The sequence below is a fragment of the Zootermopsis nevadensis genome, unplaced genomic scaffold (assembly GCF_977971745.1).
Source record: "Zootermopsis nevadensis isolate Lab colony 2312 unplaced genomic scaffold, Znev_1.0 Znev_ptg000024l, whole genome shotgun sequence".
Lineage (NCBI taxonomy): Eukaryota > Metazoa > Arthropoda > Insecta > Blattodea > Termopsidae > Zootermopsis > Zootermopsis nevadensis.
Genome location: NW_028259156.1, coordinates 6550891 through 6578646, shown reverse-complemented (window position 1 = coordinate 6578646; position 27756 = coordinate 6550891). Strand labels below are relative to the sequence as shown.

The window sequence follows — 27756 nt, the reverse complement described above, 5'->3', positions numbered from 1 at the left end:
AATTACCTGTTTTTTGCGGATGACGTAAAAATTTTCGGGCCATAAATTCTCCTCATGATTGCTCTTTACTTCAAAAAGACATTGACACCTTCTGTGGCTGGTGCGCATGAAACCACATGAAGCTTAATGTTAGTAAAACCAAGTTTATTCCATTTACTAGGAAAACCAACACGTTTTGTTTTGAGTACCAGCTTTGTGGATCCCGCATTAATAGTACGGATATTATTAAAGATTTGGGAATCATCCTTGATTCTAAACTTCGTTTTCACCACCATGTTGACTGTGTATCTTCTCAAGCCTTGACTTTATTGGGTCTTATTCGTGCTTTATATACAATAGAAAAATATCACATATATCAAACTTATAAACAAAACATATGCCTTAATGATAATAATATTTTACTTAACAACCCCATTTTTAATGCACTCCAGTACCTTGACCTCAACCCTGACACACAACCTTTCACCCACTAGCACCGCAGTCGATAACCAGCCACGATCCGATACAGTATAACTCCAATCTCTCCTAATACTACTACGATATTACTTCTCGGGTAAGTTTACATGATTACTTTCATCTATTTATTTTGTTTTCTATATTCAATTTTCATTAATAGTTTTGAAACCTTTACTTCACAGTCCAATATACACAACATTGGCATCACTACGACATACAATTATATTAGTGACATGTGACACAACAACGGATGAAGATACAATATGAAGGACGAGAACATGTTAAGAAAAATGAAAACTAAAAATCATCATTAAATATCAGTAAAAATCAGTTATTCAGTTAAAAAGTTTATAATATAACACCTGATGACGGCTATATATTGTGATTGACGGCCAATTTTAATATTTTTAATACTAATGCATTTTTAGGAAAACAAACTCTAAGTTACACTTACCGTGCAATCTGTTAACTTTAAAACTTGGAAGACATGGAATAAACTTTTCTTCACCATAATAAAACGTCAACCCAACCGCCATAACAGCTCTAGACTGTTTGTATGCTGTTACAAGAGATGTCAGTGCGAACAGAGCGCGCACAATTCAAATCGTTTGAAAGAAAACTTTGGCAGCATTGCCTCAAGTGGCTTGATTCTCCCCATTTCTGCTTTCTTTTTCTTTTTTAGTTATCAATCCTACTATTGGTTGGCAGCCCCATTACGAAGATTTTTCTTGCGAGGGTACCACGGTGGTTTCGCCTTGCCTTCCGTCGCCAGTCTTTATCAAACAGACTGGAAGAGAAGGGACTCGGACAAACATCGATGCCTTCAGTGGGACTCGAACCCACGGCCCCAGCGGCCAGGCGTACGAGGTCCATATCTCAGACCGCGTGGCCACTGCGGCCGGCCCACTTCCGCTATTACTACTGAAATCTTCTACGGAGAAACGACGAGGTCTTGTAACAGGTATCATACTTACAGGCATGTCCGAATGTACGTTTAATACACAGGCATAATTACAACAAATAATACACGAAACTATACGATTCGCCCAATGAACACAGCGTTTATTACAATGAAGGAGGCGCCTTTACCTCAAACGCAATTCTCCTTGGCAACTTGCAGAGTTCCTGACCACAATCATTCCATATATAGGGCAACGTGTATACATTGTTTAATTATGTTTTGCAAATTTACAAGCAGCAACTTTCCCCTAATAATTGTTTTGTCATGTTATGTATCTAATAAACATATAATGATTTTATGTACTTTCTGGTCCATGACTCTGTGCAGTTCACTCTGAAGTCTGACAATTCCGACTCTATGATCCTTGTCTGTTGAAAACACTGCGCTCAGTTTCCAGTCATCCCAATAGACATTGTCCTTAAATACAGACACAGCAAATGGATGAGACACGTTTTCTGAAAATGACAAGACAAATCCTTTTTCTTGGTGATCCAAACTTTACTAAAGAGGAACGCAGAAGTTTTACTAGAGGCTAGAAGACAAGTGGGGCTAGAAGTAAATTCAGAAAAAACTAAGTACATGTTAGTATCTCGTCATCAGAAGACAGGCGGGCAAAATTATCTTAGGGTGGCTAATAAATCCTTTGAAAGGGTTACAAAGTTCAAATATTTGGGAACAACAATAACAAATCAAAATGATACTTGTGAGGAAGTTAGGAGGAGACTAAATTCCGAAAATGCTTGCTATTTCTCAGTCCAAAATATTTTGTCTTCCCGTCTGATTTCTAAGAACCTGAAAATTAAAGTATACAAAACAATAATCTTGCCTGTTGTTTTGTATGGGTGCGAAACATGGTCTCTCACTCAGAGGGAGGAACACAGACTGCAGGTGTTTGAGAATCGGGTGTTGAGGAGGATATTTGGGCCTAAGAGGGAAGACGATGGGGTGTGGAGAAAACTGCACAATGACGAGCTTAAAAATCTGTACTGCTCCACCAGTATTGTCAGGGTGATTAAGTCGAGAAGAATGAGATGGGCTGGGCATGTAGCGCACATGGATGGGACAAGAGGTGTGCACCGGGTACTGGTTGGGAAACCTGAAGGGAAGAGACCACTGGGGAGACCTAGACGTAGATGGGAGGATAATCTCAGGCGGGATCTATGGGAGATAGGAGTTGAAGGAGACTGGATTTTGTTGGCCCAGGACAGGGTCTGGTGGAGGGCTTTGGTTAATTCGGTGATGAACCTTCGGGTTCGGTAAGCCATCTAGTTAGTTAGTTAGATCCAAACTTTACATGTGCAGAAAAGTTATGTTACAATAAACTTCAGTACATTTCATACATTATGTACTGCTTACTGCTTACGTAAAATAAATAAAATATGACATATGGCACACAGTTGCAACTTACAACTCATCAGACACAAAAATTAAAACATAGATTTGATATGAAGAAATAAAGTCAGAAGATATTCAAAACATATGAATGAAAACAGAAACACAGGGACTTAAGAATAAGTAAGTTAGTAACTCAAGGAACAAAGAGAATTACCAGAAAGAGCACAGAAGAATTAATTATCAATGTGAAAAACTGATTAAATATCTTCAGATTAGCATTAATTTGTGAACAACTATCAGCTTTTCATTAACTCCGCTTCATAGAGTTCATTCTTTACCGACAATATAAATCATGACAAATTTATCAATAGTCACCTGCAAAACAATGTTGTAGTTACAGTTAAGTATTGATTCAAAACATGATATATTTGATATATTTATCATAAAAACAGAGAACTAAAAAAATTCAGAAAAATAAAAAATACTCACATGAACAACAATTATTTTGATAAATATATGTCCATTAAGGTCAGCAGAAGGAATGTAATCCTTATGTGCACCTGTGATGTGTTCAAAAGTAATACCATTTGGCCACTCCACTACAGGTTTCTGGAACAGACACACAACCTTACTGCCCTGTTCACACTAGGTTCCCCTGGTGCCCAGTCAGTCCAAAATATGTACCTATACCAGCAGTCAATATAACATAGGAATAGTACATATAAAATTTCAGACATGCTTAGGTCTAACCAACAGGATAACTATATGTACTGATTTTTAATCCAAGTTCATAACCATGCACCAAATACGTATATTTTTAATTTCTCCAGTTATGTACCCAGCCTCTGCATGCCTGGAAAGAGTGAAGGAATCCATTACTTGGGTGGAACTGAATCACCATATTTACCCCCCAAAAATACACACATTTTCTCTAAAACGTTTGGATAAAAATACAGGACGCACATCAAATATGATATGATTTCAGTACTACAAAGTGCTACACTGTGGAACATACAATATGCAGAAGGAAACACAGCAACATTGTTCTTGAGAGATGAGTCTGCTCTTTGATACAAAAAGTTTCCACATGGACAATTTACTTTCTTGTAGGAGGAGAAAAGGAGCAGGGGTGGATGTCAGTTGTCAATCAATGTAATACAGTCCTTACTACCCAGAACATTCTCAGTCGCACCATTTCTTCACTCACAGCTATTTATCACTGCTGTTACAATCAACCATAATTAAGATTTCCGTCTTCTGGGTTGTTGCGCTGTGTAGTCTGGTCGATGTTAACCAACGTTTCAGAGGTCATACTGCCTCCGTCATCAGGGCGATGAGTATGAAGATTTCTGTCTTCTGGGTTGTTGCACTGTGTAGTCTGGTCAATGTTAACCAACGTTTCAGAGGTCATACTGCCTCCGTCATCAGGGCGATGAGTATGAAGATTTCTGTCTTCTGGGTTGTTGCGCTGTGTAGTCTGGTCGATGTTAACCAACATTTCAGAGGGCATACTGCCTCTGTCATACTCACCGCTGTGAGAACCTCAAGTCTTACAACCATAATTATTTTGCCCACATAAGTTCACTAGGCACCTGACATAAGCTCATTTCACTACAGCCTGATTGCAACAATGGGAAGGCACAGCAACCTTTTTCAGGTCAAGAAGAAGCATGCATCTTGTTCCTACAGACAGCCTTCTTCTGTTCCTTCAGATTTCTCCATTATCTACTCAGCCTTCCTCTCTTGTGGCCCTGAAGTTTTCACAAGCCTGTTTCTTGCTTCTACTGGTCCAAATTGACCTCCATCTTCCCTCCCACTCCCACTGTTATGACTAGCCAATTGTCCAATGCTCCCTGGCCCAGTCTTTCATATAATCCTATATAACCCATCAACATCCTAAAACCTCTAACATAAACCCTGAAAATGGACATAATGTGTTCCCCCTTCCAAAACAATATACTGAATACCTCCATTTTTATTGATAAAAGTACCTCTGTCTGTATTATCTTGCCTTCTGAAAGACAGCCTATTAAAATCCATCAATTCAACTGCAGATATGTCTCACCCACAAAAAAATTTTCCTATTCATAAATTGTTTCTTAGTAATTGATAATAGAGCATCGTCATCTGATAGGTTGTAGTATAGAGGTTGCATTATAATGGTAAGCAGATTTCCTTTGTATTCATTTTTGAAACTGTTAGTTATATTCAGTAGTATGAATGAGGTCTTAAAATTTTTCTCAGTCCCTCTAGGCAAATGCCACCTCCCACACTAACTATAGCTTGCTATTCATAATCACAACATCATTTCTCTTCAGCATTTTATAATTAAGCAGTTGACGGTGTCTTTAAATGAATCAATAAAACAAATTTTAGGTACCCATTTTGTTGCTAAGGAAGTAATTGATCAATCTTCACTGATATTAAAATTTTGTGTGAATCATAGGGTTTTGTGTAATATGCTTTCCTTCTCCCATGCCAACAATTAAGAACCTGCGCATGTCAGCATATTGTCAACATGACTGATTTTTGATGCCATCTCTTGGTGCAAGGTTGAACTATCTTACAGGAACCAAATTGTGATATCTCTCTCACATCTGCTTCAAGACCCTCAGATAAATCAAAGCCAGAAAACGTGCATGTAGTGTGATCTAAAGTCATCATGCAACAGCCCTGGATTTTAGATGATGGCTTCTTTCTTCGGCAGCCCAGGTTCCATCCCAGAGTAGCCCTCATGAAATTAATTTTTGACAGACAAGCATTTTTGTTTTGGAAAGTATACCAATTACTTATACAAAATATGATTTATTACGTTTGCCCTTAAAATTATTGTTTTTAAGATTTTGAGAATCTCTGAGCCTCAACTATGGATCTCACTCATCTTGGCATGAACTCAATTCGAGATTGCACACAATGCAAAGACAAAAGAACTTTATCCAATCCCAAGCAAGTGATGCAAGTGTTAAGATGGCATAGCAGTTTCCTGCAGGGAGGTAAGAACAAGCTTTCTGCATGGCTTTCTTCACTTCACTCCAAATATTCTCGATGGGGTTCATATCAAGTGCTTGTGGTGGCCAGCCAATGGTTTTGACATCGGCCTGTCACAATAGCAATTCTTCAACTGCACGAGAATCATGGATGGAGGAGCCCTCTTGTTGGAATTGAATTACTCCATCAGCAAAAGCACTCCTACAGACTACAACATTATGTGTTTAAGATGTACTTAAAGTGAAGGCTATATAGGTGTTCTTCTATATGATGAAGTGTTCCAAAACCTTCATGGAGGATGCAGTCTCAGAAATTAATAAACACACTACCACTACATGTGTAGGGTTACATATATTGAGAGTTGTGACACTCTCTCTGTAATCTGTAAACTAAACCCAGTTCATCATTTGCAGAACTAATGCATCAGAAAACAAGACATTATCCCATCGGAGATACACACTGTTGTCAGCAAATGCTAGGCAGTATAGCTATGTTCATTGGTTCTTGTTCATAGACAGTCAAAATTCAAATTCATGAACTTTAAATCAGAATGCCAGTGAACAACAATTCATTGGAAACAAAATAAATACTTGCTTCCTTTACACTTCTAGCCTTGCCAATGCGGCACACACAACTGAGTGATAAATGTAAATGATAATACTGATGATTACCCATTGGTCACTTACAAAAATTTACTGGACTCTGTGTGCTTTACAGACAAGTAACAAATCTCTTTTGAACATTAAGGTCTGAATTATACATTTCCATTTTCTCTTGCTATGAGGTCTATACAAGTTTTCAAACATATAGTTCAATAATACAGAAGTGCAAAATTTAATTAGTATTTCAGTGAATGCATCATAAAGTTTAAAAAAATGCAGACATTGGGATCTGAACTCACAAACATATTCTTCACATCAACACCAGTCCTGCACCTTAGCAACTTGCCTATGGGGGAGCACAGCCAGCTCATCCAAGTGTAACAGTCAGCTCCATTTTTCTGTCAGTCCTTATTGCATGGTTCAGAAGTCTCTCCTTAATAGACATATGGCACAAGTGGCTGTAGTTAATTGAAGGTAGAGAACAGCTACATACAAACAAACATAAAAAGATAACGAATGACTGGAACTGTGATACCAGTTGTATGCTGACAACACTTCTGTTCTGAAACTCTGAAAATTTCAAGTGCTTGACTTGTTGCAGAGAAAGTACATGAATTTTTTATCAATTAAATTAATGGAGAATATAACACAACGTTGAATTAAATTTTCCATAGAAGGCAGCCTAAGTCTGAAACATTAATGCAAACACTTAATGCATTATGAATATGAAACAAAGGGAAACAAGAGACTGGCACATAATGTGTCAGGGCAAATGGTCGATGGAAATCTTTGCTAAGACATGAAATGCTGTCTTTCAGAGGATCATTGACATTTATAAATAATAACACTACATAGTTATGTTTAAAAACTCCCTCACATGTCATATTACCATTCTACAGGCAGAAGTGAAATGCGTCTTTGGCTACAAAAGCTTTTCAGTGAAATTTCATGAAGAGATAAGGCAGTAAAATGTGAGGACTTATAAGGCATGGTGATAGTATGAACTGCTCTGACTTCAGATTTTTATATTTCTGGGTCAACTAGAACACCCAGAAAATAGTATGGGATTTCATATATCAAAGTATATACTAGTGGTTAGCACATCCCAGTCATTAAAGTGTCAACTGATATACTGCTTATTACAAAATAAGATATACTTCTAAAACATTCATTTCATTATTGTGACATGAGATTAACCTTGTTTTCAATAACAATTTTTAACATTTGTGTTCCTGTGAAACTTATTATAGGTAAAGAACGTGATATAACCCACAGGAAGGTGTTATAAAACAATTTTATATACATTTCAGTAATCTCTGCTGGAAAAAGTCTGACAGCAGTAAAGAAAATCAATGATGTTTAAAGAAGCCAATATTCTCTCAGCAATGCAACCTCTTTATTTTATATCAAAGCTGTGTGGACTGACACCATATTCATATGTAGAATTACTGAATAATACATATGTTATCAAAGGACCTAGTGCACCAATTACGATTTGGACACTTACAGTAACCATCTTTGTTGTAGCAGGATACATCCACAATTTGATCTACTTGTTCCAGCAAACTAAATATCATACTGCAAGTTCCTCTGTTGTAATCATATTTGAGAAAACATGGCTATTTGCATTTTCTGTGTCTATATTATTACTTGGATTAACAAGAAATAGGCTCAAGGTTCAAAACATTTTGCAGTACATCCTTGAAATTGAACAGAATATACTGAAGAATACAGCAGGAAATATTTATAAGAAAACATTTTGTTCACTTTCATTTCAAGTTCTATTTGTCAGTGGATTTCATGTTTGTATGTTGTACTCTTACATAAAAATTCACAATGGTAAGGACAACTTTGCGTGCCAGTTCAGTTACACCATTGCATCCTTTGTTAACACTATAGCAGTCATCCAGTTTCTATTCCTATTAGAAATCTTAAGATACAGTTGCAAAAATATTGGTGAAGAACTTGAACATTCTGAAATAAATTATCTTAAAATAAACAATGTCTTCATTGTCAGGAATATTCATGACATCCCACAACCACGACAGCAATCTAACAAACTTCACCACTTGAGATCTCTTCATTTCAAGTTATATGAGCTGGCAGAACTTATAAATTCATGTTATGGTTTCTTAATGTTGATAGAAACAACTCATAATTTTGTAATGGTTGTTGGGCTCATGCGTGATATTCTGACAGCACTCGAAGAGAAAAGTGACACTAACTTGGTAATCCGTAATATATGTCTTCTTATATTTTATTCAGCAAAGGAAACAATGATATTAAGAACAAGCCAGGTAACGAAAAATAAATCCAAAGAAATATTGGTGATTGTACATAAACTATTGTTGCATCCAAATGTAGATCAAGAATGTGAGACCCAGCTACGTCTCTTTGCCGGACAAATTGTCGATAACAAATTTCAATTCACTGCATGTGGAATATTTCCTCTAGACCTGTCAACATTACACTCAATTGTTGCAGCTGCTGCTACTTACATAATAATTCTGTATCAGATGAAGAATGCTTGATATATTACTTTGTTTCTCTATGAAATTTCTTAATAATTTATGTGATTAAATTGCTGCTAATAAAATGTCACTGATGTCTATATCATCCTTATGTGATACAGACCACTACAAGATGTTCAGACTTTCATTGCAGCTTTATCTCTGTTATAGGTCCATTATCCAAAGTGTTTGATGTTGTCCAAAATTTATCATATAACCTTCCAGTTTATGTGATAGTCTGTAGTGTACTCTCACAGCTAGGTATCACTAGAGAATTAATTGCACATCTTGTACAAGAGAAACTCACTCATGTATAGGAATATGTATTTCAATGCATACTATATTAAAAAGTGTAAATGAAAAACTTCTTTACAAGAATAGTCTGATGAATTATGAGCCAAATCTTCGTATTAAGCTTTTTTAAATGATTATTTTCTGAAGCATCATAAACTGTCTGTCAAATGTACGAAAGTTTCACGTTATTTTGTGTACAATACTTTGTTCTTCTTCCTTTAAATTGTATGTATAAAACTATAATTCAATTACTGTTATGTAGAGGAACAAGGACAGATTTGTAAGATGTGAGGTTTTCACAGTGGTGAGTATGAAGATTTCTGTCTTCTGGGTTGTTGCGCTGTATGACCTCTGAAACGTTGGTTAACATCGACCAGACTACACAGCGCAACAACCCAGAAGACAGAAATCTTCAAGGACATATTTACATGCCTGTTAGTAGCACACTGTGTATAAGCATTTTAAATCTCTTTTAATAGCTTGACATCTCTCAAACAATAACAAATTTCTTTTAACACTTTAAACAAACAGATATTTTGTCATGTAACACATTTCAACTAAAATATTTTAAAATTATTAAATATAAAGTCTTTCCAGAGGCAACTGTCTTAAAAGCTGTCAAGTTCTTAAAATTTCAAGATAACTAATTTTTGTCATGTATCATACTTTAACATAATGTTCCATACTTCTTGAACAAAAACAGTGAAATAAACTTATAAAAACAATGTTATAAGTGTTGCTCAATTTCAAAATAACACATCGGAATTACAATTCTATTTTGTAACAGATTTAATGTCTATATTATAAACTTCTGGTAAATTTTCTTGCATATTCTTCTTACAAAGATATGAAGATATAAGTACTATTTTATATCTTAATTGCGTCATGTTTGTGTTTATTAATACAATAATTTATTTACCGTCTTTACACAAACTTAAAAATGTTGTTAAAATTACTTAAAATTATAACATTTTTTCATTAGATACAGATCTTGTTACATTTTACATTTGACGACATGTTTCGATGTTATCTCATCATCATCAGGTCTGTCAATTAAAATCTGTTGCACTTCTTGCTCTGCGTATATTGATTTGTTTTATTTGTTTGTTAAAAAATCAAAACGCTCATAACGCTCAACATTTCTAATTTATATACCAACATTACAATAATAAAAACATTAGAACTTATAAAAACTAAATTACAACCATGGGATGAAGAATTACAAAGAGAGATATATGACCTTCTTGCAGTAACCGTTAACCAAAATTATTTTGAATTCAACACTTGGTGGCAGCAGGATGATGATACACCGATGGGTTCCCCTATTTCTAGTATTTTGGCCGAAGGTTTCCTACAGGAAATTGAAAAGAAAATTTACCCAGACATAATCAAGCAGCAACATATAAAATACATCGCTAGGTACATAGATGATGTTATATTTATTTTCGACGAATCTTTCACCACTGCTTAACACATTCTAGATGATTGTAACAACATGCATAACAAGTTAAAATACAACATGGAAGTAGAAAATAATAAAACAAATATCTTTTTAGACCTCACCATCCATAGACATACAAAATAATTCCAATTAGGCATCTATAGGAAACCCACATTCTCAGACAAAGTAATACATAAAACATCAAACCATCCTAAATCGCATAAGCAAGCAGCATTCAATTTCCTTGTAAACAGATTACATAAAATACCAATTGCCAAAGAGGAATATGATAAAAGACTAAGCTTATTAAAAAATAGCATACAATAATGGTTATAATTCCAAAGACATCAAAAATCCTATGACCTAATCAAAACACCAAAACCCCGTATCAATGTACCCAACCCACCACGAGTAATAAAATATGGCCCAGGTTCACATTCTTTGGCACTAGTATTAGAACACTTACCAAAAGACATCATAATAAATACAATAACAGTGGTGTATATCAGCATCTGCATGCAGGTCTATATTGGCCAAACCGGTAGGGAATTTAAAACCAGATTTAAAGAGCATGTCCAAGACATTAAATTCAACTTAAAAAGATCAAAATAAGCTCAATACATTCTCGACCATGGGAACCAATATGACCCCATGGAAGATATCATGGACGTATTAAGACTAGCCTCAAAAGCCAAAATGCTCGACATTTTAGAAAAATTCAACACCTATAAAACTAGCAAAAAGCTTAACATCATAAATGAACAGAACACCCACGACTCCAATGTGTTATTTGACCTGATAGTAAAGAGAAATAAAGTTAAATTTCATATGCAATAGATAGTCACACTGGTTGGTCAGAATAATTATAAACCCTGTACACTTTTCAGAACTGACAGTAATACCTACACAATGTTGAAGTTCACAATCCAGGCACAGTCAACACAACCATGGCTCACCGTAGACCAACAATCGAAACCTCAAGTAAAACTTGGGCCAGTGGACATTAAGCTGAAATGAATTTAGATAATACACCAATTCATGTGCAATTAAACATTCAGTGCAGTATTACATGAAGTATGGTTTTATAAAGTGCTCAGTGCTTTATAACAAACCATTGTTTCATGAATTGTATGATTTTAATAGACAGACTAATGAATTAAAGTTTTGCCACTGATGATGACCTCTTGAGGTTGAAACGTGTTTGGCACAAAGTGTTATTTAATGTGTAAACAGTTTTGTTTGTATGCATGATTTTATATGTCAATACACTGCACGGAATGCAAGGTTTTAGGATTCTTTTACTTGACATGCCACTTTAGCAACTATGATCACAGCACTTCACGTGGAAAGACTTGGAAACTACAGTAGCACAAATTATAAACTTGATCATGTAATTTACTCAAATGCATTTATTTTTCATTCCTCTGCCTTTCAGTTCATGAGCAATGTTACAGTAGATTAATACACATTTGATGTGTGTACACTGTATAATTATAATAATATTTTAACATAATTATAATATTACTAATTACATAGCCTATGTGTTATGTTTCTTACTACATATAAAGTTCTGATAACGTCATTTTGTTACACGACAAAGCATGTAAGTACCTGTGCTTGGTGTTTTACATTATTGTTGTTCAAATGAAAAATACATATACAGATAATTCTGTCCAATTTGAAGTTCTTTAAACATGAGAGGTGAATAATTTGTGGTAGTTAGACAAGGGTAACCTACGTTACAGGTCAGTAAATAGGAAAACTACAGAACTGTACTTCAGCAAAAGGCCACTCGATGAAATTAAAGGACAATGTAATAACATACAGTGATGGCTGTATCTTTTCTTACATTAGCTTTTTCTCAGTTGATCAAAAACTATAATGTACATAGTGGTAGCTGAAACAATGGAATGCCACGTTGGTAAGTCCAAAGGAAATATTCCACATGCAGTAAACTCAATTCTGTTGTTGTTCACTTGCACGATGAAAAGACGAAGCTGCCTCTCACAGACATCATGTAAGTTTGGATGTAATAGTAACTTATGCAAAACTGCCAGAATTTTTCTTGATTCACTGCAAGTCATCTGACTTGTAAACAACAGAACTGTTTAAGATTTGAGGTTTTCACAGCAGTGAGTATGAAGATTTCTGTCTTCTGGGTTGTTGCCCTGATGACGGAGATAGTATGACCTCTGAAACATTGGTTAACATCGACCAGACTACACAGCGCAACAACCCAGAAGACAGAAATCTTCAACAGAACTGTTGTCTTCAAAGTGTAGTACATAAGCCAACAAATATGGCATACAACTGTAATTATGTATCATTTCCTGCCCAATAGAATGAGTGTGATATCCACAAGGCTCACTATCGAGACAAAGTTATGAGATGTTTCTATCAGCATCAGCAGGCCATAGCTTGTGTTAACAATTTGTGATGATTCATATATCTTGAAATGAAGAGAACTCAGAGTAAGAATGTTGCAACACTGTTCATCTTTCCCTAGATTTTCACCCAAAATATTTCTGAGCTTGAAGAATTTGGTGGTTGTCTCACAGTTAATTTCCAGCATTTCTAATTCTTCACTTATTCTCTTTAAACTCAATTTCAAAATTTGCAGTAGAAATAGAAACTGAATTAACCCTACACTGTTAATTAATAAGATCACCACATAGTAAACAGCAAACATAATATTTTGAAAATTTGAAGTGATAGATACATAATAATAAAACATACCAATCAGAACTGCAATTATAAGCAGAATTTGGAAGATCAGAAAGTAAAATTCTCCCTTATATGTGTTTCCTGAAATATTTCTTAGTAGAAACTTGTCAATTGTTGATAAATTCTCCATAATTATTTTTAACTTGCTTCTGTTTGTTGTTGCTCCTAAGAAAGGAAATGTGACACAACTTCCCAGGAGCAATATTTTCTGAAAACCAAAAATGATTACATAACTTGCTGCAAGACTTGGTGAAAGCGTAAAAAAAAATTGAATAACAAAATATGAATGAATAATCCCAGTACAAGTAGAGATACTACCAAACTCCACATAATACTGAGCATACTAGAGGTTTTGATAACATATGATCCATTTTTAGACTGAACATAAGAATATGGAGCCAGTCCAAGTATTTTTGATAAAAAATACAAAGGTTCCATGGCTGAAAAAACATCCTGCATTTTAAACATGTTTAATGTTGAATTCACTTAGTTTTTTTAAGTTATTGGTGAATTTATTAATGACATGAAGTGGCAAAGATGTGGCATAATATCCTGTACAATATGTATCCTACATACTATATTAGAATAATTTCAAATATTTTAAGTAAGTCAAACTAGCATGGCACTAAGATTTGTCATATTTTCACAAATAATTCTTCCAATGGCAGATTTCTCAGTGCACTGTTCTAAACAAATAGCATTAATTCATATAGATGGAAGAAATTACATTAAATTCACTTTGCAAAATGTTTCGGTGCTTGCCGCCAGAGTTCCTGTCCCCTCCACCAATGCACATACATATAAGACAGAGTAAGAATCCCTTACAAATGGAAAACAAGCCCCATTAAAGTCTGTAGTTTTCTTACAAGGTTTTATCTTCTCAGATTAAAAACACTTGTTTTTTTCAATATCTGCACTATTTTTCACCATCTTGTAGAAGGTTATCAATGTGGTGATAAGAAACTAGTCCCACTCTCTACCCAAATAAATATTAAGTTTTAAAGTTTCAAATATATTTAAAATTCCAACTTACATACTGCTATTTTATATTGCAACTAATATAGTATAAATGTGTTTAAATTAAATTAATATTTATGTGTGCTTGTGGAAAAATAGTGGAACAATGAACATACATGAAGTTCAAACTTGTATGTAGTAGAAGTAGGAGGTTATAATTTTTCCAACCAATGTGGTGGCTCTTGTAACAGTCCCCTCTTATTGACCCTTGGTAGACTTTGAGTTTGGTGTGTCTGATCTAACATATTTCAGTAAAGAATGGGATAAGTATAACATGTAATGAACAAAATTCTAGCTCTTGAAACTACATTTTAAAAAATTAATCACTACAGCAAGTTCACCTGTCACAGTATGGGATTTGAAAGAGAAGTAATCTACTGTTTGTTCTGTGCTTGTTAAACTTAGGTACTGACAAATGAAAGACAACGTCATTCTCTTTGTTTACAGAAGTGTATTCTGTTTTTCAATCAATACTGTCAGTCTGATCCTATAAAGAATGTAACAAAAACTCAAAACAATGGTGCCCAGTTCAGCAATTAAATTAACAGTCAGAATATTCCCTCTTCCACTTCTATGCACATGCTATGTTAAATAGAACCTGGTACAATTTATTTAGAATGTTATGACCAGTAACAGCAAAGACATAATTTCATGACATAAATATTAGGAGTAATGAGCCACTTGTATTAATAGATACAATATTCCCAAAACAGAGATGCCTAACAGTAAAAGTCATGAAGAAACTGCTAATGTTAATGTGTCATTAACTCCATAGAAAGTGTAGTGTTTGTAAAGTTCACAGGCAAGAAATTCCCTGGTTTTATGCAACCCTGAGGTTCAACAGCATTTTACAAGAGTCCACCACCAGTCTCCATCCTGAGCAATATGAATTCAATCCACGACATCATTTAACAATACTCCATTGAGTATACATAATGATTATAATTTTAGCAACCATAAATAAAAATTAAACAAATCATCAGTAGTATTATCACAGATGGGAGGAACATTTCCAAGGAAATTATTTAAAATCTAAACACACCACTTTACTGAGACATTCACTGTTAATGGCAGTAACTTATTGTGTTTTGTATGCACCAACTTTCAGACCTCATAATTATTTTACAATACCTATCACACAATAACATAATGAATTACAAAGACACCCACACACAGAGTAAAAGGAACCCATGTTCAACTAGCCAAATAACAAGTCCTTACTTACTCTGTAGTAGTCTGTGAATGCAGAGAGAAATCCACACCTGAAGGGAGTGATATGCTAATACCATCCACAGTATTATGGTATGTCACCCAAGAAACCTGCTTTCGAGCAGATCGTGGTCTGTTACTGCTCTTCCCAGCCTTTGATTCCTGTTTCTTCAGCAACCTCTCTATGGTTTTTTTTCTAAAATCACAAATTTTATAGTTCACTGAGTTTTGTATTACCAACCTTTCAATGTCTGAAATGTACCATACATGAAACCACATACATTACTTAGCAGAGGTAGGTACAGAGTCAGGGGCAAGGGGAGTCTCATGATTCTCAAGGTATGGTTGAGATTTATGATAGTCTACTGTTAAAGTAAAGCTGTCCCACCACACACCATGGAGGCACTTGGACAGAGGAGGTATAGCTCCAACTCATTCTTAACCTTTGCACTAGATGCGAAGGTGAGAGGTCAGCGTCATGCCCCAGCCACACTTTATTCCGAAGAAGAGGGCTTCCAGTACCATTGGATAGGAGGCTGGAGCCAGTCTGGATGCAGGGGCTAGAAGAAAATCCTTAGCCCCTACTGGTGATCAAACCCTGGTCATCCAGTCTGTAGTCAGACACTATACTGACTAAGCAACCCTAGCTCATTCACTAAGTGCCGCATATCAGTTACGTTGGCATAAACAATCAACTTTCAAGAAATTTTACACTGGCATCATACTTCTTAGTTGTCCAAAATTCATTGCTAAAAACAATGTCTTGGTAATTCTAAAATATCTCTCAAGTATTTGAGTGATATATAGTGTGATAAATATATGATGGATATAGAGGCAAAAGCGCTGCAGACCATAGGAATTTGCAGTTATGTGGACATAGATTTAAATATAAAACAGCAGACAATGGACAATGTCCAAAAATGCAGTAACAATAATAGTAACTTTAATGTTAAAAAGAATATGATCAAGGCTCATACCCACAACAGAGGAGAACCTTCAAGAACTCAGTAAAGTACAAATAATTGGGAATGACAATAATAAGAAATTGCAATCACAAGAACATTATGAACAGGTTAAATATGGGCAATGCCTGCTACCACTCAGTTCAGAATCTTTATGTCTTATCACACATTACTGAAAATGTAAAGACTTGAATACATAAAAGAATAATTTTACCAATTGTTTCATATGGTTTGTCTATTGCCTTAAAGGAAGACATGAACTGATAGTATATGAAAACAGGGTGCACATGAGTGTACTAGAACCTAACACAGAGGAAGTAAGAGGAGTACAAAGTAAACCACACCATGAGCTTTATAATTTGGTACATATTAAGATAATATTAATATGGATCTTACAGAAACAGACTGTAAGGATATGAACTGAATTAAACTGGTTAAAGACAGAATCCAGTAGCAGTCTCTTATAATGTACTTTCAGGTTCTGTTAAAGACTGATAATTCCGTGAGAAACTGAGGGACTATTTGAATTAAAAATGCAATAGCATCCACATAGGCATACCCAGAAGACCATCAAAAGAAAGGTGCATGGTAAGTCCCAGAACTTTAGAAAATGTGAGCAAGAATGTAAATGGCAACAGTATGAAAAACATAATGTTGGGAGAAGCATAACAACATAAGCAAATATGACTTAACTGATGAATTTTTATACAGAAGTATTGCTGTAAAACAGGATTATTGTACCAGAACTTCACTATTATGCTTATATACGCAGTTTACCAATCTATTAGTGGTGTTCTATGTACATGCTGTAGCAGCTTATAATGAGGATATATTTGTACATATGCATCACATGTAAGTATTTACTACACAAACATCATATTACCTTGTCCTTTTCCCTCTTCTCATCAGCCAATTCCTTTCGTTTCTGAGACTTGAGTGCAACCTTCTGTATTGCTTCAGCTGTCATGACGTTTTCCTTGTAACCTACAGGCAATTCAGAATTAGGAGAATCCAACAATGTTCAAGGTTACAAATAAACAAGTCTTCTGGCAAAACCTATCCTAACTCACTCCACTTACCAGAGTATTTCTTGAGAAGCAAATAGTAGCTCATCTGGTCCTGAAAATCCCCATGTTTTATGTGGCACAAAAGTTCATCATGTGTTCACAAGCACCACCACTGGACCCTATCCTAAGGCAGGTGAATCCAGCCACACATTCACATTAAATTTTTCTGAGGTCCATTTTAATATTATCCTCACTCACTTTATGGTGCAGGAAATTCTTTGAAAAGTCGATTGCATGCTCCTTTTCTCAAATAATAGCCCACTTTCTTCATGGAAACCAAAGGTTCATCACTGTGTTCACAAAAGCCCACCACCTATCCTAGGGTAGCTGCATCCAGTTCACACATTGATTTCTTTCTTCCTAAGGTCCATCTTAATGTTATCCTCCCACCTACACCTAGGTCTTCCTAGCAGTCTCCTCCATTCAGGCCTCCCAACCAATACCTTGTAAATACCCCTCCCCTCACCCATGCCTGCTGCATATCCAGCCCACCTCAACCTCCTTGAGTTAATCATGCTAACAATATCAGGTGAGGAGTACAGGATATGAAGCTCATCATTATACAATTTTCTCCTCCTCAACACTCTGTTCTCAAAGACCCTCAATCTATGTTCCTCCTTCAATGTAAGAAACCAAGTTTCACACCCATACAGCACAAATGACAAAATTAAACTTTTGTATATTTTAATATTTGGTTATTTGATATGAGATGGGAGGACAAAACATTTTGGAATGAATGATAGCATGAATTCCCTGAATTTAATCTGCTGTTGATTTCATCATAAACATCATTCTGACTTGTTGCTGTTGTTTCCAAGTACTTGAATTTTGTCACATTTTTTAACAATTCATTAATTACCTGTATATTCTGGTTCTGTGCTGAATTCTGATGCCGAGACATTATCAATTTATTTGTCTTTCCTGCATTTATTTCTAGACCAACATCACTAGTACCTTTAGAAGTGTTTGTGTTTGCTTTTATAACATTTATATTATCGCCCACAGATTAATATCATCAGCATACTTCTATAGCTGATAAGTTCCATTCAATTCCAAATCACCCTGTTTTTCTTGGACTTTCCTGATGGCATATTCTAAGGCAAAATTTAAAAGCAGCAGTGACATATATAGGTCAAACTGGCCGCACTTTCACACATAGATACAAAGAACACATTGCAGCCATAAAACACAATAAAGACAATTCCGCATACGCAAAACATATTTTAAATACAGGACACGCATATAATACAATAAATGAAACAATGGACATTATAAAAATAGTAAAAAACAAAAGACACAGAGATACAATAGAAACATATCACATACAAAAAACTTATAAACAGAACATCTGCCTAAACGAGAATAACATTTTTCTTAATAACCCCATTTTTAATGCACTCCAGTACCTTGACCCCAACCCCGACAAACTGCCTTTCACCCACTTACACCGCAGTCAATAACGAACCTTGTTCCGAGATGGTAACACTTCTGGATCTCTCCTCTGAACACATCGGAACCGATTGCTATTTCATAAATGGTATGTTTATTTACTATTATTTATTATTTTAGTTCATTTTGTTTTCTATATCCAATCATATTCCATTAACGTTTTCAAATTTTTTCTTCACAGACTGATATAAACATCAATAACACCACCTCAACAATAATGTTATATTAATAATATCTAGACACAACTTCCATAAAATATAACGAGAAAGATGATAAAATTATGAAATTGTAAAAACTATAAATAATTGTAATTTGAGTTTAAAAAGTTTATAAATTACACCTGATGACGGTTTGTTAAACCGAAACATGTTGTGAATGTTCCGATGTAAATCGAATGCTCGATAAGGAACATAAGATGATATTTTAATCATTTTAATTATCTTAACTTACTATTTTATTGTGATTTGACTGTAAACAAATATAATAATTATTTTAAGCAGCAGTGATAGACAATATCCCAGTTTCAGGCCATTCTGAAAAGACAATGTATCAAATTTTGCTAGAGGGTACTTAAATCCTGTTTATCTTGGCGGCTGGAATATTTTGACATTTAAAAGCTTTTAATTGCAGAAATTGTTAAATAAATTGTAGTCAATTCACTGCAGTTTTTAGTCTAGAATTTTAAAATAAAATATAAGCTATTACATATGAATAAATTTTTCCCACACCTGAATTTCAATACAGTCACCCTGACAGTTTAGTTTGTATACATTTTCCAATATGATCTCTTGTTTCTATTCTTTGAAACATTCAGAAATTGATTACTTAGAGTGGCAGAGACTTTTTTATATCCTATACTACAGCTTCAGCATGGTGTTTCATGTGCCACAGCAATACAAATTTTCTTCTAAACAGCTTATAGCTGCATGTACCCAAGTGGTCAAAGTCTTGTAATAGCTGTGTTTTTGTGTTTGCTTTTATAGTACTTATATTATCACCCAACAGATTAATATCGTCAGCATACACCAAAAGCTGATGTGACCCATTAAGTTCCAAATCGCCCTGATTTTCTTGGACTTTCCTGATTGCATATTCTAAGGAAAAATTGAAAAGCAGCAGCAATAGGGTATCTCCGTTTCAGGCTATTCTGAATAGGAAATGTATCAAATTTTGCTAGAGGCTTCACTTAAACACATTTGAATTAGCCTGACTAGCTTCTTTGGTAAATCAAATTTAAGCAAAATATTGCAAAGAGCTTCTCTTTCAACTGAGTTATAGGCTTTCTTGAAGTCTATAAATCATTGATGGGCTGTCCCATTGTACTCTCACTTTTTCTCTAGTATCTGGTGAATGTAGAAAATTTTATCACTTGTAGATCTATTACAATGGAACCCACAATGATGATCCCCAACAATTTCATTGGCATATGGAGTCAGCCTTGCCAAAAGAATTCTGGATAAAATTTTGCAGGCAGGTGATAAAAGGAAGTCTCCTCGATAATAATTACACTCAAGTTTTATCACCCTTTTTATGAACTGGCGCAATAATGGATTCCTTCCACTGCTGTGTAATTTCATCCTCATTCCATAAAGAGTGAGAAAATCTGTGTACCCCAAATGCAACGGTCGCCCCCTGCTTTGATCAATTCGGCCGGAATCTGATCAGTACTCGAAGATTTATACTTTCTCAACTTCTCAATAATAGTTTCTATTAATGTTGTCCTGCTATGTATATCTAGGTCTCCCAAGTAATTTTGTGTCTAACACAATGTATTAAATTCTTATCTCTCCTATTTGCAAATCATGTTCTACCCATCTAATACTGATTCATTCCACCATAAAATTTGGTTGATCGTATAAATTATGTAAATTGTTATGCAATTTTTGTCATTCCCTGTTACTTCCTGGGCATCTGGGAATAAATTTATGAAATGGTAGTTCTCAGTATAAATTCTTACATAAGAAGTAATTTTCTATTAAAACTCTAAATGTGAACGTTGGCTATAGTTCAAACAGAATCTTACAAAAACAGAATATGATCTTCTGATTATGGTTTTCAGTTATATTATAAAGAGTTTTACTGATAGTGAAAGCTACTCCTCTTTGCCACAACAAACCTGTGCATGAAACACTCTGAATAATGGACATTGCACCCAACATGAGAATTCAGCTAGCTGGTAATACACCCACTATGTGGCAAATTTCAGTAAGAAAAATATAAATAATTCCAGCAAAGAAAAGAAATACGAAGGAAAAAAATAAAAATAAATAAAACCTAACTTTTAGTTTCTATTATCTTCTGTTGCTGCATAAAACCTGACTTCTTTAATGTCTGCACTTCTATTTGGGAAGAAGTTGTATTAATCCTTACTTGATCAAAATGGTACATGGAAGAAATATCTAGAAGATGCTGATCTGACACACTAATTACGTGTCTTCCACAATTATTTAATTATCTTAACTTACTATTTTATTGTGATTTGACTGTAAACAAATATAATAATTATTTTAAGCAGCAGTGATAGACAATATCCCAGTTTCAGGCCATTCTGAAAAGACAATGTATCAAATTTTGCTAGAGGGTACTTAAATCCTGTTTATCTTGGCGGCTGGAATATTTTGACATTTAAAAGCTTTTAATTGCAGAAATTGTTAAATAAATTGTAGTCAATTCACTGCAGTTTTTAGTCTAGAATTTTAAAATAAAATATAAGCTATTACATATGAATAAATTTTTCCCACACCTGAATTTCAATACAGTCACCCTGACAGTTTAGTTTGTATACATTTTCCAATATGATCTCTTGTTTCTATTCTTTGAAACATTCAGAAATTGATTACTTAGAGTGGCAGAGACTTTTTTATATCCTATACTACAGCTTCAGCATGGTGTTTCATGTGCCACAGCAATACAAATTTTCTTCTAAACAGCTTATAGCTGCATGTACCCAAGTGGTCAAAGTCTTGTAATAGCTGTGTTTTTGTGTTTGCTTTTATAGTACTTATATTATCACCCAACAGATTAATATCGTCAGCATACACCAAAAGCTGATGTGACCCATTAAGTTCCAAATCGCCCTGATTTTCTTGGACTTTCCTGATTGCATATTCTAAGGAAAAATTGAAAAGCAGCAGCAATAGGGTATCTCCGTTTCAGGCTATTCTGAATAGGAAATGTATCAAATTTTGCTAGAGGCTTCACTTAAACACATTTGAATTAGCCTGACTAGCTTCTTTGGTAAATCAAATTTAAGCAAAATATTGCAAAGAGCTTCTCTTTCAACTGAGTTATAGGCTTTCTTGAAGTCTATAAATCATTGATGGGCTGTCCCATTGTACTCTCACTTTTTCTCTAGTATCTGGTGAATGTAGAAAATTTTATCACTTGTAGATCTATTACAATGGAACCCACAATGATGATCCCCAACAATTTCATTGGCATATGGAGTCAGCCTTGCCAAAAGAATTCTGGATAAAATTTTGCAGGCAGGTGATAAAAGGAAGTCTCCTCGATAATAATTACACTCAAGTTTTATCACCCTTTTTATGAACTGGCGCAATAATGGATTCCTTCCACTGCTGTGTAATTTCATCCTCATTCCATAAAGAGTGAGAAAATCTGTGTACCCCAAATGCAACGGTCGCCCCCTGCTTTGATCAATTCGGCCGGAATCTGATCAGTACTCGAAGATTTATACTTTCTCAACTTCTCAATAATAGTTTCTATTAATGTTGTCCTGCTATGTATATCTAGGTCTCCCAAGTAATTTTGTGTCTAACACAATGTATTAAATTCTTATCTCTCCTATTTGCAAATCATGTTCTACCCATCTAATACTGATTCATTCCACCATAAAATTTGGTTGATCGTATAAATTATGTAAATTGTTATGCAATTTTTGTCATTCCCTGTTACTTCCTGGGCATCTGGGAATAAATTTATGAAATGGTAGTTCTCAGTATAAATTCTTACATAAGAAGTAATTTTCTATTAAAACTCTAAATGTGAACGTTGGCTATAGTTCAAACAGAATCTTACAAAAACAGAATATGATCTTCTGATTATGGTTTTCAGTTATATTATAAAGAGTTTTACTGATAGTGAAAGCTACTCCTCTTTGCCACAACAAACCTGTGCATGAAACACTCTGAATAATGGACATTGCACCCAACATGAGAATTCAGCTAGCTGGTAATACACCCACTATGTGGCAAATTTCAGTAAGAAAAATATAAATAATTCCAGCAAAGAAAAGAAATACGAAGGAAAAAAATAAAAATAAATAAAACCTAACTTTTAGTTTCTATTATCTTCTGTTGCTGCATAAAACCTGACTTCTTTAATGTCTGCACTTCTATTTGGGAAGAAGTTGTATTAATCCTTACTTGATCAAAATGGTACATGGAAGAAATATCTAGAAGATGCTGATCTGACACACTAATTACGTGTCTTCCACAATTATTTAATTATCTTAACTTACTATTTTATTGTGATTTGACTGTAAACAAATATAATAATTATTTTAAGCAGCAGTGATAGACAATATCCCAGTTTCAGGCCATTCTGAAAAGACAATGTATCAAATTTTGCTAGAGGGTACTTAAATCCTGTTTATCTTGGCGGCTGGAATATTTTTACATTTAAAAGCTTTTAATTGCAGAAATTGTTAAATAAATTGTAGTCAATTCACTGCAGTTTTTAGTCTAGAATTTTAAAATAAAATATAAGCTATTACATATGAATAAATTTTTCCCACACCTGAATTTCAATACAGTCACCCTGACAGTTTAGTTTGTATACATTTTCCAATATGATCTCTTGTTTCTATTCTTTGAAACATTCAGAAATTGATTACTTAGAGTGGCAGAGACTTTTTTATATCCTATACTACAGCTTCAGCATGGTGTTTCATGTGCCACAGCAATACAAATTTTCTTCTAAACAGCTTATAGCTGCATGTACCCAAGTGGTCAAAGTCTTGTAATAGCTGTGTTTTTGTGTTTGCTTTTATAGTACTTATATTATCACCCAACAGATTAATATCGTCAGCATACACCAAAAGCTGATGTGACCCATTAAGTTCCAAATCGCCCTGATTTTCTTGGACTTTCCTGATTGCATATTCTAAGGAAAAATTGAAAAGCAGCAGCAATAGGGTATCTCCGTTTCAGGCTATTCTGAATAGGAAATGTATCAAATTTTGCTAGAGGCTTCACTTAAACACATTTGAATTAGCCTGACTAGCTTCTTTGGTAAATCAAATTTAAGCAAAATATTGCAAAGAGCTTCTCTTTCAACTGAGTTATAGGCTTTCTTGAAGTCTATAAATCATTGATGGGCTGTCCCATTGTACTCTCACTTTTTCTCTAGTATCTGGTGAATGTAGAAAATTTTATCACTTGTAGATCTATTACAATGGAACCCACAATGATGATCCCCAACAATTTCATTGGCATATGGAGTCAGCCTTGCCAAAAGAATTCTGGATAAAATTTTGCAGGCAGGTGATAAAAGGAAGTCTCCTCGATAATAATTACACTCAAGTTTTATCACCCTTTTTATGAACTGGCGCAATAATGGATTCCTTCCACTGCTGTGTAATTTCATCCTCATTCCATAAAGAGTGAGAAAATCTGTGTACCCCAAATGCAACGGTCGCCCCCTGCTTTGATCAATTCGGCCGGAATCTGATCAGTACTCGAAGATTTATACTTTCTCAACTTCTCAATAATAGTTTCTATTAATGTTGTCCTGCTATGTATATCTAGGTCTCCCAAGTAATTTTGTGTCTAACACAATGTATTAAATTCTTATCTCTCCTATTTGCAAATCATGTTCTACCCATCTAATACTGATTCATTCCACCATAAAATTTGGTTGATCGTATAAATTATGTAAATTGTTATGCAATTTTTGTCATTCCCTGTTACTTCCTGGGCATCTGGGAATAAATTTATGAAATGGTAGTTCTCAGTATAAATTCTTACATAAGAAGTAATTTTCTATTAAAACTCTAAATGTGAACGTTGGCTATAGTTCAAACAGAATCTTACAAAAACAGAATATGATCTTCTGATTATGGTTTTCAGTTATATTATAAAGAGTTTTACTGATAGTGAAAGCTACTCCTCTTTGCCACAACAAACCTGTGCATGAAACACTCTGAATAATGGACATTGCACCCAACATGAGAATTCAGCTAGCTGGTAATACACCCACTATGTGGCAAATTTCAGTAAGAAAAATATAAATAATTCCAGCAAAGAAAAGAAATACGAAGGAAAAAAATAAAAATAAATAAAACCTAACTTTTAGTTTCTATTATCTTCTGTTGCTGCATAAAACCTGACTTCTTTAATGTCTGCACTTCTATTTGGGAAGAAGTTGTATTAATCCTTACTTGATCAAAATGGTACATGGAAGAAATATCTAGAAGATGCTGATCTGACACACTAATTACGTGTCTTCCACAACTAAAAGAACTACAAAATTACATAACTGTTTTGAGTACACCAAAACATAAAAATATGATTCATCTGTCATCTAGGAAAAACAAAGAGTACCAAATGTTATTATTCTATGGCTCATCATAAACATAGATGTAGTCAAATCTGCCTTCAAAATCTCTGCCATAGAAGAAACTGAAAACTCTCACATACAACAGTCTGTTGAATTTCAATGGGATACAAACATAGAAAACATTAACCAAAGGACTATTATATCTTTAAAACAAAGTATTTATAACATGTTTGGCTTTTGTTATGTTCTTATTACAATGAGACTGGACTAGACATGTAGCATGAATACACGAGTAAGTAATTAGTACAAAAATTTAGCTGTAATTTGTAAAAAAAAGACATCACTTGGGAGCCTTGGAATATATGTCACATAAATATTAAAATAACACTTAGAAAAACAGTGTGTGAGGGTGTGGACTGGATTAAACAAGCTCAGGTTATGGTCTGGTACCAGGTATGGACACAATAATGAATGTTTACATTCCATAAATGCAAGGAAATCCTTTACCAAGTCATCAGTTTATCAAAAGCCTCTGCTCCATGCAATAAAATGATAAACAGTAAGAATATGAAGCAACAGAAAAAAACTGTGACAATATTAAAATATTAAACCAAACTTTGCATGAATGACTGAAAAGACCCACAAAACCCTGTCAGGGTAAGATATCAGTAACGGATCCCCCCACAAATGAAAGTCAAAACAAACAACCTCAATCAAATAAAGTATGTCTGCTTCATCTCTGTTTCATCACATTTCCCTGGCCCAAAATAGTACAATTAAACTGTTTTGAAATACAGTTGTTTTCCAGTCTTTGTAAATGATTAAGATACGTGGCGCGTCCCAAAAGTAAGTTTCCCACTCGTCCCACAGCTAGCAAACCTTATATTGCGCGAAGCGACTGTGCGTACGTGATAGAGCAATGATGTAGCATGGCGCATGCACTAACGGTACTTCCCACGTTCTCACAGTAGCATCGTTGCAGCTGTTGAAGATGGAGGTTCTTATTCCAGCTCCCGCCGACTGTGAAGTGCGGTCAGTGATAAAGTTTTTGAATGCACAGAGCATAGCGCCGATCGAAATTCATCGTCAGCTGTGCCGGGTCTATGGGCCTAACGTCATGAGCAAGCAGATGGTGCGTCGCTGCTGCAGACAATTTTCAGCAGGTCGACAAAGTGTGCATGATGAGAAGCGCAGTGGGAGGTCATCCATCATTACAGACGACCTTGTGGAGCTTGTGCGGGAACGCATTATGGATAATCGTCGCTTCACAATTACGGAACTCAGCAGTCATTTCCCGCTCCTTGTTGCACAAAATTGTCACGGAGCACCTGTTGTTCAAGAAATTGTGTGCCAGGTGGGTGCCGAAGCAACTGACACCAGAACACAAAACAAAGCGCATGGAGTCAGCATTGACATTTCTGCAGCGGTACCATGATGGCGGCGACGAGTTTCTGGACCGGATCATCACAGGTGATGAAACGTGGATTGCACACATTACCCCAGAAACCAAGCAGCAGTCAATGCATTGGCGTCACAGTGGATCTCCCTGTAAGACGAAATTCAAGCAGACGTTGTCGGTGCGGAAAGTGATGTGCACGGTGTTCTGGGACAGACGGGGCGTTCTCCACGTCGACTTCCTGACCAGAGGTGAGACGGTGAATGCTGAGCGTTACTGCAAAACACTGCAGAAATTGCGACGGGCCATTCAGAACAAGCGGCGCGGGATGCTTAGTGCCGGTATTGTCTTCCTGCACAATAACGCTAGGCCGCACACGGCTCGACGGACAGCAAGTCTCCTGCAGGAGTTCAGCTGGGAGGTGTTTAATCATCCACCCTACAGCCCGGACCTCGCTCCCAGTGATTTCCATCTTTTCCTACACCTCAAGAAATTCCTGTCCGGTCAGCGTCAGCGTTTTGAGAATGACAGAGAGGCGGAGATGGTTGTCACACAGTGGTTCCAATCCCAGGCGGCAGACTTCTACGACACAGGTATTCAAAAGTTGGTCCCACGGTATGACAAATGTCTCAATTCCGGTGGCGAATATGTTGAAAAATAGCTGGACACTTGCTGTATCTGTTGCAATAAATATTTCCATGAAATTGTGTTTTGTTTCTGTAAACGGCCCCAGGGAAACTTACTTTGTAGACCAGCCTCGTACTTCTGCCTGTTGATTAAACTCTAACATTTATATTCATATAAAATAAACAAATAACATCAAGTT

At 35.3% G+C, this 27756-nt stretch overlaps 1 protein-coding gene and 1 pseudogene across 3 annotated transcripts in view; one reads left to right on the top strand and one right to left on the bottom strand.

Moving 5' to 3' along the window:
* LOC110833085 (uncharacterized) overlaps window positions 1–27756 on the bottom strand; it is a 45404-nt pseudogene that overhangs the window by 7139 nt on the left and 10509 nt on the right. The window contains exons 6-9 of the transcript XR_015536960.1: window positions 17369–17483; window positions 15554–15733; window positions 3242–6827; window positions 911–1872 (exon numbers count right to left, since the gene is read on the bottom strand). The product of XR_015536960.1 is annotated as an uncharacterized LOC110833085 (transcript). The remainder of the gene's footprint in view (window positions 1–910; window positions 1873–3241; window positions 6828–15553; window positions 15734–17368; window positions 17484–27756) is intronic.
* LOC147872749 (histone-lysine N-methyltransferase SETMAR-like) lies at window positions 1279–27756 on the top strand. 2 transcript variants are annotated; one of them, XM_087355062.1, is made up of 2 exons: window positions 1279–1417; window positions 19197–27756. In XM_087355062.1, exon 2 carries the CDS (start codon window positions 26713–26715, stop codon window positions 27589–27591), a length of 879 nt encoding a protein of 292 aa, XP_087211188.1. In that variant the 5' UTR covers window positions 1279–1417; window positions 19197–26712; the 3' UTR covers window positions 27592–27756. The 2 variants fall into 2 exon arrangements, with proteins under 2 accessions (XP_087211188.1, XP_087211187.1); XM_087355061.1 differs by lacking the exon at window positions 1279–1417 and adding an exon at window positions 17477–19103.